Here is an 11,012-nt window from a genome sequence, read left to right on the forward strand (position 1 = left end):
TTCTGTATAATAAGGACAAGTATTTGTAGCATACGTTACTCGTATCACTAACTGATACATACAACCAAATCCAAAATATGAATAGTCATAGTTCTACTCGAACCTGCATGCCTATTCTGGTATAAAGTTTTTCATTCATAGCGTAAAGTCAATTATTGAATTAGCATTTGTCACTTTCATCTGCTCGCGTCAATCTTTGGATCCCTTCCATTTGTTCGATTTAGCCCCATGTTGTGATTGGCTGAGCTGCTCAATGGTGGGCGGGCTCAATGTGAACAGTCGGACAACAGGCCAGTAGGAGAACATAGAAGACATGTTATAAGTTCAGTAAATAGTGGAAAGGACCAATATTAATAGTGTAGGTTTAGAGCTGGTCTACTGGAAGAAGGTAAGGACGGCATGCATTTAAAGTTGGTTTACCTTTTGATTCAATTCAAGACAGATTGACAGAATTTGAGCAAATATTTTGATCGCGTTGCTCCTGGTTGCTCATGTGTTTTCAAGAGACTACTATATCCACAGGTAGGCTATATAGGAGTATAGATGTGTACATTGATTGAACCTTGGCCTATAGGCTTTAACAGTCAATGGACCGATATTTCTTTAACTAGACCGATAGTGCTAGATAAAGAAACTATCGAGATGTTTCTGTGGATACAGTTTAAAATGATGCTTCACTTCTCGCTTTGGATGATGTATAGACTATAGAATGTAACATCCTGCAGGACGCTGCAAGAAACAACATTGCCTAGGTTGCGCAGCAAATATTCATGATCCGAAGGATGGAAAGTTATGTGTTGACTCTCGGAGAGGCCATCACTGAGTTCAAAACGTACATAACATTACCATTTTTGGTAATTACTCGGTTGTCTTATTAATATAACTGATAAGCACCCACAACGGGAAGTGGGTAGGACAACTGTGGGCCTTTGTGGTCATAAGTTATTTCCAATGAAAATTGAACAAATTATGCATTGTGAGCATTATTATTAATTCATTATTAGTTATTACAATAAAGTTGGACGATTCAAAATTGTTATCATAATTTATTACAATACCAATGTCCAGTGTACAGAAATTGTCTGGAAACTGAAAGAGGGCAAGATGGCCTCGATGGAGGTAGGAATTCGAGAGAGCTCATGGAATGGGAAACACTCTTGACTATCAAAACCTGTGGCGGACCAGCTATTGCAAATTATATTTTCCTCTTAAAAATGATTGATTGTTTTTATAATCTGACCTTAAACATCCTTCAAAAACATGCTGCTGCTTTGTCTTCCTTTGAACAAGATAGGATCTGCGTGTGTCTTCGTTTCAGTCAATCTTCCCCTGGCTATATTTAGCGGATATCTATTTAAGCCCATTTCACTATATGCTGCACAATGCTCTGTTGGCCCAGGGCTCCATTCTCAAGACGTTCTCAAGGGGAGCACCTGATTGGAGGACCTAAATTGCGTCTCTGTGAGAGAATTGAGTGTTTAATTTCACAATACAAAAATAATCTGGTGTAAAACTAACACAACTAACTAGTTTTGCATGCACAAAAAAATGGAATTTTTTGCCACAAATTACTTATTTATTACAGACATCCCGTTTCCACTGTCGTTTCATGAGAAGTGCTGTTAAGCAAGTGAAAGAAGGCTACAGATGCTAAGGACCATGAAAGTAGATCATGTTATGATGTTATGAGATGGCAAACGACATGTAGCCTAATCAATGTTTGTACTTATTGGAGCCTAAATTAAGCTACAGCACGTCGGTATGCTTATATTCACACATCAGAAAGACTGATATATAAAGCCACTTGCAGCTCGGTGACTTTGAAAAGGGAGTTTGAATCTGCTGGTTGTATAGGAGCCCCTGCCTTAGTTACACTTGTTTCTGCACAAGCATTCACCAACTCATCAGAACACAGGGGACCAACAACTTAGGCAAACTACTAATGAGCCACTGAAAAGCCTGTGTTCCTGTGTGCATAAAACACAGAGGACACCACCAGAGCTGTGTGTTAGCGCACCCTGACCCTCAGTCTCATATTTAGTGTAAGGGAAGTAAAATCTATTCAAATACTGTAAGACCAGTATGGAAATCTATCTAGGCAGCAGAATTCTGATGTGAAGGATTGTGCTCTCCTCTATGCATGACCTTTGAAAGAGCTATACAAAATGTTAAACACATGTAAAACTTGCTTTTTATAGATTACGTGAATTACTTGGCTGTCAAAGGTTTTATTGACATCTAACAATACTGCTCTCCCGTTCGCGTAAATGCAGAAGGGGATAGCTCAATATATTTATCTCATGAGGATGTAATATTAAAGACACTTTAACATATTCATTTTACAAGGGGTTATTAACAAAGAGTATGCTATACACTATCATATATTATATGCAACATGCCTCTAATGCTTTACTCCTCCTCATTGCAGGAAAACGCCACTAGAGGGCAATGTCTGACAGTGGCTCCGGCAACAGCTGGACCCTCCTCTCTCAAGAGGTGTGTGTGTGTGTGTGTGTGTGTGTGTGTGTGTGTGTGTGTGTGTGTGTGTGTGTGTGTGTGTGTGTGTGTGTGTGTGTGTGTGTGTGTGTGTGTGTGTGTGTGTGTGTGTGTGTGTGTGTGTGTGTGTGTGTGTGTGTGTGTGTGTGTGTGTGTGTGTGTGTGTGTGTGTGTGTGTGTGTGTGTGTTCAATAACGTTGGTGTCTGTTGGTGACCCTAATGAAGTTTCGTTGATATAAGAAGGCTTAGAAGCAAGGCTTTTTTCTTGCTAATTAATTTTTTAAGGTCACTCTGAATAGAAATGGGTTTCCGTGAAAAATAGGTGATGTACAACTTAATCATTTTGTTGTACTAGATATTTTCTAGCTCCACCCTTATTTGACAAGGCATGTTAAGAAAATGACAGCATGACAAATATTAATATATTTGACATATTATCTTTGTATAATATTCCTCATAGTCATATTGCTCTGTGTTACTGTGTGTGTGTGTGTGTGTGTGTGTGTGTGTGTGTGTGTGTGTGTGTGTGTGTGTGTGTGTGTGTGTGTGTGTGTGTGTGTGTGTGTGTGTGTGTGTGTGTGTGTGTGTGTGTCTGCTTTAGGAGAACGTTGCAACCCTGAGGCCTCTGGCAGAAGGAACCGAGCTCCATGGAGACGGCAGTACGTCTATGGCTTCACCACACACACACACACACACACACACACACACACACACACACACACACACACACACACACACACACACACACACACACACACACACACACACACACACACACACACACACACACACACACACACACACACACACACACCTATACACATACACTGCCATGCCGCAGTATCGAGAAGGGCCTACATTTGTCTTAAGAGTTAAGCTTCTACGTACAGCGTTTTAGGTGAAGATTCATGTTGAGCCACAGATATACAACGCAGATGTTCATAGAGCTGCTGGCTCTACTCCCAAAAAAAAGTACAGCCTCCAGTTCTGCCCAACGGATGAGTCTGCTCCTTGGTAAAGATGAATATGCATCAATGTAGACATACACAGGCTTACTCTTGCTTGTGGGTTATGTGTGTCTGCACTGTTGCGATACAGAGAGCCAGCCAACAGAGGTCGCTATAACTGCCAAGACGGAGCATCCTTCGGAGAATCAGCAGGTCAGCCAACAATGCATCCTGTTCTACTTTTCTCATCCTAACGCCATTATTATAAACTGCAGGATTTTAATATGAACTTATTCCTATTCTCAGGCTTCGGAGGAAAACATGTCTGGGCAGTTTGAAGGAGGGGCAAGCCCTAGCATCGCCCAAAGCCCAAGCCCCACCGCCACCCCAACCACGACCCCTACCAGCGAACACAGCTCCACCCTTATCCCTACCATTGAGATTCCGCCCCCTCCTCCCTCATTAGTTATTCCTGCCCATTCTCTCCACGGAAGTGACACACACAGCCAATCAGAGGGGCTTCCGGAGGGCCCCGTGGAATCCAGCCCCGACCCCGATTCGTTCTCCGACTCCTACACCCACATCAGCTCCTCCTCCTCCCACGAGCCCCCCATCCCAGAGCTTCTGGGAGGTCTGGAGCTTACGGAGGAGGATGAGGACGCAGACCGGCCCGGGTCCGAAGGGGAGGGCTCTGAGCAGGGGCCCTCTCAGCCAGGTGAGTCTGTAGCAGGGCCCTCTCAGCCAGGCGAGTCTGTAGCAGGGCCATAGCAAACATACTGTATCTGTGACAAAGAAGCATTACTCACATGTGTGCTGTGTAATTAAATCAATCAACATTACATATGCACAAACACAAATGTTGTTCCAACACACTTGCGTAAAGCGTAACTTCTTCCATAACCTCCGGCCTCAGGTTATTCTGTAGATCCCGAGGTGGGGGAGGAGAGAGGACCAGAGGACAGGGGGGTGAAGGGAGACGCTGAGGGGAGGATGGGGACCCTCCTGGCCTCTCTGGAGCAGATCGGGAGGAGGGAGGATGAGGAACCCGAAGAGGAGTTTCAGTTGCCCCGGAGAAACGACGACAGCGGCTTCTCTGTGAACAAGTGCATCCTGGGAGCTGTTATTCTGCTGGGTCTTGGTACTATCTTCTTATCAGGTAGGCTTTGCTTTGCCTGGCTAATAGAAAAATTGCACAGTGACGTTTTGGCCCACTGTTCCCTGGGTAAGAGTGACTTTAGTTTGCCAGTAATGTGGAATCTAGCTCTGAGACTGAGTAGGAATTTATGCCTACAGGTGTCTTCATGGACCTTGATGAGGGTAGGTTGTGTGTGTGTGTGTGTGTGTGTGTGTGTGTGTGTGTGTGTGTGTGTGTGTGTGTGTGTGTGTGTGTGTGTGTGCACGCGCTAGTGTGTGGAGCCGTGTATGCAAGCGCTGCATTCGTGTGAGCAAATGAGTGGTAGCATGATCTTCACAATGTTTATGTAGACATTTGTGCATCTCCCACCTGCTTCTACTTTGCAGAGTATGCATGCTTGCCTAGCCTATGATTTATATCAATTCATAAAGTATTTTGTTCTCCGTTTCAATGTTTCCTTCTCATGTGCATCGTGTCATCTGAAGCGACTGAGCTGGGGGTTAGGGTTGGGTCAGAAACAGGGTTTAACATTGATCCAAACATCCCTGGTAAAGGATAGGTCTCCCCCTGGCCTCCGTCTGATCACGTGTAAATCACACACAGGATATAATCACATAGAATAATGATCACAAAGCATTCTTGCCTTTCCCCCATTTGAATGGCTCATAGTAGAGCATCATCGGGAGGATCCATTATGGAATATTTCCAGAATCTGGATGACCCAATCCTTCCTTTTCGAACACTGCATGTATCATTTCTTTATTAATTAAAGTTTTCACTTGCAATGCATATTAAAGATGTTTCCTTTGTATGATCTGCAGACAGTAACTATGCTCCAAGGGACCTGAGAGAAGCCGAGAAGCCGGTCAAACAGGTTTGTCCACCGTCTTTCATTTATTTCTAGTCTGAAGCCGTCGCTTTAGCGAATGCATCTTAGCGTAATCAATGTCCATAGGCTATACTCCTCTTCTCATTCATGTCCATGATGCAAATACACAAATTGATCATGGAGAAGTCTCCAGAGAGAGTGGAGTTGGAAATGGTGGAAACATGAGAGAGCTGGAGATAGTAGAGTTTGTTGTGTTGGACCAAAAAAGCATATTAGTTTGATTTGAAGGATTGTTGAGATTGTAATGACAATATGTCATGTGTGTGTTTGTATACAGGAATGGCCGAAACCAGAGGCCCCACAAGCAGCTGTGGACGAGGGGATGGATATCCTGAATAAGCTGGTCAAAGAAACCCAGCAGATCGCTGCACTGCAAGCCAAGACTCAGGTACAAGATCCTCCTCACTGCACCAATCTCACACTGGCACACGATGACTGTCTGTGTTTGCCGTTTGTTTGTGGCAATGTGTGAGAGTTACCCAGTGTCAGTGTGTTGTGGCAGTCTGTTAGGGTCACCCAGTGTGTGTGTGTGTGTGTGTGTGTGTGTGTTTGTGTGTATGTCATCCAGTGTTTTTGTGTGTGTGTCAACCAGTGTGTACTATTCTCTAAAAAATCCTCTTTGTTTAAACCAAGCACAGGAAGAGGAGCTAAATGCAGCCAGAGGACGGGCAGCCGAGGGAGCCCAGGAGCAGTTGAGGGGGAGCCAGAAGGAGGAGGTGGAGGTGGTGGAGGTGGTGGAGGAGGAAAATGGTACGCTTAAGAAAGAGCTTGCCACTCTCCCTATGCTTCAGAGAGGATGGAGAGCTCTCCAGCACTCTCCAGTCCCAGCACTACAGAAAGAAATAGGAACACTAAATGGGAGATGAGGAGGAGAGGGAGAGTTTAAGGTCTGCACTGTTGAGGTGGAGACGCTGGGGTAGAGGAAGAGAAGGTTTGAGTTTGTTTAAATATATTTTCTTCTAAATATTTCAACCATATATAATGTTTTGTCTATTTTCCCCCTTTCCTTATTTTCTCAGTCCATGAAGCTGCGTTGCTGCATCCTGTGAAAGCCACAACAGCGCCCCTTAGTGGCCAGGAAGGGGAGAGCAGTCCTGCTACAAGCAGCACAGAGGGACAAACAAAGAAACCCTCGCATGTCGGGAGGGAGAGAGGTAAAACCGAAAGGAAAGACGAGGAGTGGAAGAAGCCCAACCATGACCAGCAGGAGAGGAGCAAGGAGGTGAAGGGAAGGAAGAAGAATGAAGAGGGGAGAGAGGGAAAGGAGCAAGGCCACAGAGGGGACATACGGGAGCCCTGGAGGGAGCGAGGAGATGGGAAGGAGTTGAGAGAAAAGGCGGAGAGGAACGCCCAGAAGGAGGAGAAAAAGTGGAAGAATGGAAAGCATGAGAAGTCCGATAGTGACCGAGTCGAAGAACGAAAAGGTCATGACAAGGAGAAGAAGAAAGAAAAGGAGCGAGGGGATGGGAAGGAGTGGGTAGGAAGGGATGAGGAGAGAAACAACCGGAAAGAGGAGAATCAGTGGAAAAGAGGAAAGGAGGAGAAAGAGGGGAAAAAAGGAAAGGATGAGAGAAAGGACCGCAAGGAGGAGAGAGAGTGGAAGAAGGGAAAGTCTGAGAAGTTAGATAATGATCGTGAGAAGGAGTCAAGAGGTCGGGAGGAGAAGAAGTACGGGACAGGAAGCAAGGAGCATGGGAAGAGGATGCAGGAGAAGGAGGACTGGAAGGGCGAGAAGGAGTGGAAGAAGGGGAAGGATGCGTATAAAGAGAGCAGCAAAGAATGGAAGGAGAAGAAAGAAGGGAGGGAGAAGGGAGAGCAGAAGGACTGGAAGAAAGACACCAACCGTAGGAGTAAAGATGACAAAGACCAGCGCAGGGAGAAGCAGGGGAGGGAGGAGAGGAGGAGTGGGGAGGGGAGGGAGGGTGGGAAACCTTGGGAGGGTAAGGAGGAGTGGAGGCGTGGGGAGGGGAAGGAAGCGAGGAGGCCTTTGAAGGGGAAAGAGGAAAGGAGGCATGGGGAGAACAGGGAGCGGCATGATGAGGGCAAGACCAAGAGAGAGGCATGGAAGGAGGAGAGGAAGGATGTCGATGGAAAACAGAACAGGAAAATAAATTCTGGCCGGGAGGAAGACGTCGATCATAAGAAACAAGAACAGCATCGACACAACCAGCACCATGAGGAGTCCCTCTGGCAAGCCCCTGGGGATGGCAGGCCCACCCACACCCGCCGCCGGCCCTCCTTCGGCCAGCCGGACTACTGGGTGCACCAGAGGCAACGGCTCCGGCAGAACAGGCTCCCATCGCGCCACTGTGCCAGCGTGGAGGACTGTGCCCGGTTCGAGGGCACCCTCCCGGTCCAGCTGACTGAGTTTGAGGCCCTCCTGGAGGGGTACCTCGCCAAGGCAGAGCAGGGGGCTGGAGTGGACACCTCAGCCGGAGAGGAGATCCGCACTCTGGCCGCAGAGTTCTTCAAGGACGGGGTGTTTGTGCACGACCAGATGAGCTTCAGAGATTACCTGGAGGACCTGGCTGATATTCTGGAAGATATGGTGGACGGAGACGATAGCGAGGAGGACCAGGAAGAGGACGACAGCGACCTGGAGGATGAGATGGAGATGTTTGGGAAAGAAGTGATGAAAAAGTTTGCAGTGGAGCGGTCTTCAGTGAAGACCTCACAGCGTATGACAGGGAAGTCCAATAAGGAGAACGCAAGGGGCCGTGGCTGAAGACTGGACTGGTGAGTCGTTGATAGAACGGCAAGTTGGAATGGTTTGGAAGGGAATATTAAACAAGGGGTAATCATCAAGGGAACATTTTATATGGACCATGGACCACTTAGAGCCACATGCTTTCTCCATCTATTTAAAGCGTTTTATTAATCTCCGTGCCTTGGTATGCTTTAAATTCCCCTCGAGAGCACTTCATGTATTGACATGCCAAGTAATTACTGTTTTCACACACGTCTTAGAAATGTTGAAGAGAAGGGGAGGAGCATGAAGGAGCATGAAGGAGCATGAAGGGGTAGGTTGTACGGGGGAACTTAACAGTAGCAATAAGTTACTCTTACTTTGGTGTTTGTTTCTTGTCTTTTTTTTATGCCAAGCCACAATTTAATCAAAACTAATTTTATCTCTTGAAAGCTGTACTAGTGATGGATGTCCGAAACCTGTCTGTTGTGATTTAATTCAACCCACTGAAAGCGTTGCTCCATATTGTCAGACAAACAAACAAAGGCTACAAAAAGACCGTTGGTTGACTTGTCATGTTCAGGCCTGAACAGTGTGTGAACTGGTGTGATAACCTGTTTGTAACCTAACGCCATGGATTGCATGATAATCTGTTTAACCCTGGTCACTTTCTTTAAATGTATTCTTCACTACCAACCAATAGTTCTAAGGGACGTTTGTTACCTGCTCCTGTACAGCAGGTCCACTCGTGAGGATTCACCCTTAACGGTGTCTATGAGATGTTCTTTATGCCCACAAATAGTTTTACTGAAGGGAACCTTGACTACTACATGAAAGTAAAAAGTAAATGTAATGTTTCAGTGATTTTACATGTTGCACTAAACCAACACAAGTGTAGAATGCGGTACTAGCCCATAATAGTAATATAAATAGGTAACTTATTGAATTCAGATCAGCATAAGATGTTAATAGAAATGTGTGCAGTATAAAATAACCTGTGGATTATGTATGAGATCTTTTCAATGCTGGATTTGTACACTAAAATGTCTTTAATGTAGCGATAGATGGTGCCATTATTTATAAGAGTATGTCTTCTGTGCACTTTTAGTTTTAAAGCGAGCACACCTCCGTTGTTCCTGTCTACAAGGCTGCTTGACACTGCATTTCATGTCATTTAAAGACCATAGTTCACAAGAAATGTTCTCATCTTTGCATCAAGGCAAGAACCAGTGTGTATTTGGCAAGATGACGGATCACTCTTGATGTTTGAATGTTTCTTTTGGGGAGATGATTAATAAATAAACCGTTTTCCCCCAGTTATGGAAAACTGATTTGGTCAAATTCTCTTTTTTGTGCTTGGTATACACAGCATTTAGCCATACAACACGGCAGTTTAAATACTAATTTCAAACTATTTGACATGGCACACTTCCTAAAATCCTTAGCTTCGACTATATTTTTAAATACTCGAACAGAACCATGTCTATGTATGCAATATTTTTCATTTGATTACATTTTCAGTTGGATTATTCCGTTTGAAGAATTATGGAAAATAAAATCAGACTTGTCTATACTAACATTAGTCCACCATGAGGAGTCCCTCTGGCAAGCCCCTGGGGATGGCACATGGCAGGCCCACCCACACCCGCCGCCGGCCCTCCTCCGGCCAGCCGGACTACCAACCCGGTCTCACGAAAAGACGTGACACTGTCACGTTATTTAATCTATTGAAACGTGTTCAGGATCACGTATTTTCAAATTTTTCGTGTTTACAAGCACAAATTCCAAACCCATGTATTTCAATTGAAAGTATTTATCGTGTCACCAGCACGACTTCCAAACTAAGGTTCTGTGCGGGAGCGTTCTCCCTAATGTCCCTTAAGGAGTACATTTATTGTTAAAAATTGTGAACGATATGACAGCTTTAAGCCACCCGTTTCTACTTTCACCTTTGATTCTGAGAAATTGTGACAATTCACAGATATAGGCTATTAAATGCAGGTGCGCTGCTCAGGCAAACCGCGAAAGAAAAAAGGGTAGCTGCTTAATCTGATCTTTTTAGAATTGTATGTCTTGATGTTTTGATCTAACCATAGATCTATTGTCTTGTTTTTGGCTATGTGAATGGAAGTCCGCGTCGATGCCTCGCAAGTCCAGTGTCGCGAGCGGACGTGACATCTAGAAGTCATACCGTATAATAATGGGTTATCACTATCCTCGGGCCGGGCCTTTGATCAAGCGTTTTTACTTTTATTTTATCATTATCATAAATTAGCCTAATCTGAGGAGAAATCTATGCCATAAACAGAAATATTATGGGTCTTTATTACACGGGTCTTCTCAATGCCGTGGAACGCTCCGTTCACTTGCATGGGTCCGGGGATATCTCGGGATTGGTTTCTTTATTAATCGAATGGGAAATGCAATAGGCCTATTTTAGGACCGAATCACCGTTGAACTTGTTTCTAATAACATTTCTAGCGAGAAATATACTTTTTACTTGCATAATCTTTAGTCAGTGATTACGTATGATCTTTAGTTTTATAGTTATTAGGAAGATTTTATCGGCTCGCTCGCATGTTTCAATGACGTCAGGTTGCTAAGGACGCTGCTTTCGCTAAACTAGCACACACACACACACACACACACACACACACACACACACACACACACACACACACACACACACACACACACACACACACACACACACACACACACACACACACACACACACACACACACACAATGCATTTCGCTGCAGTTATTCCCTCAATTATTATTACTTTCAAAACGTTGGCCAAGGTTGAATATCCTTTTTATTTGGGCTGCTTCTAGGACATTTTGGGTGGATTTTGA

General features: G+C 44.8%; 1 protein-coding gene and 1 long non-coding RNA gene across 2 annotated transcripts; one reads left to right on the plus strand and one right to left on the minus strand.

Moving 5' to 3' along the window:
• The first annotated feature begins 13 nt into the window (after positions 1-13).
• Positions 14-9,484, plus strand: pbxip1b (pre-B-cell leukemia homeobox interacting protein 1b). The gene is made up of 11 exons (XM_060053723.1): positions 14-388; positions 2,429-2,496; positions 3,098-3,155; positions 3,595-3,656; positions 3,750-4,158; positions 4,357-4,599; positions 4,737-4,760; positions 5,400-5,452; positions 5,745-5,855; positions 6,106-6,217; positions 6,487-9,484. Exons 2-11 carry the CDS (start codon positions 2,449-2,451, stop codon positions 8,190-8,192), a joined length of 2,826 nt encoding a protein of 941 aa, XP_059909706.1. The 5' UTR covers positions 14-388; positions 2,429-2,448; the 3' UTR covers positions 8,193-9,484.
• Positions 8,552-9,808, minus strand: LOC132459308 (uncharacterized). Its single transcript, XR_009526193.1, has 2 exons — positions 8,813-9,808; positions 8,552-8,778 (listed from the first exon to the last, which is right to left on the minus strand). It is a non-coding gene; the product is annotated as an uncharacterized LOC132459308 (long non-coding RNA).
• Positions 9,809-11,012: the final 1,204 nt, after the last annotated feature.

Source organism: Gadus macrocephalus, chromosome 6, assembly GCF_031168955.1.
Source record: "Gadus macrocephalus chromosome 6, ASM3116895v1".
Lineage (NCBI taxonomy): Eukaryota > Metazoa > Chordata > Actinopteri > Gadiformes > Gadidae > Gadus > Gadus macrocephalus.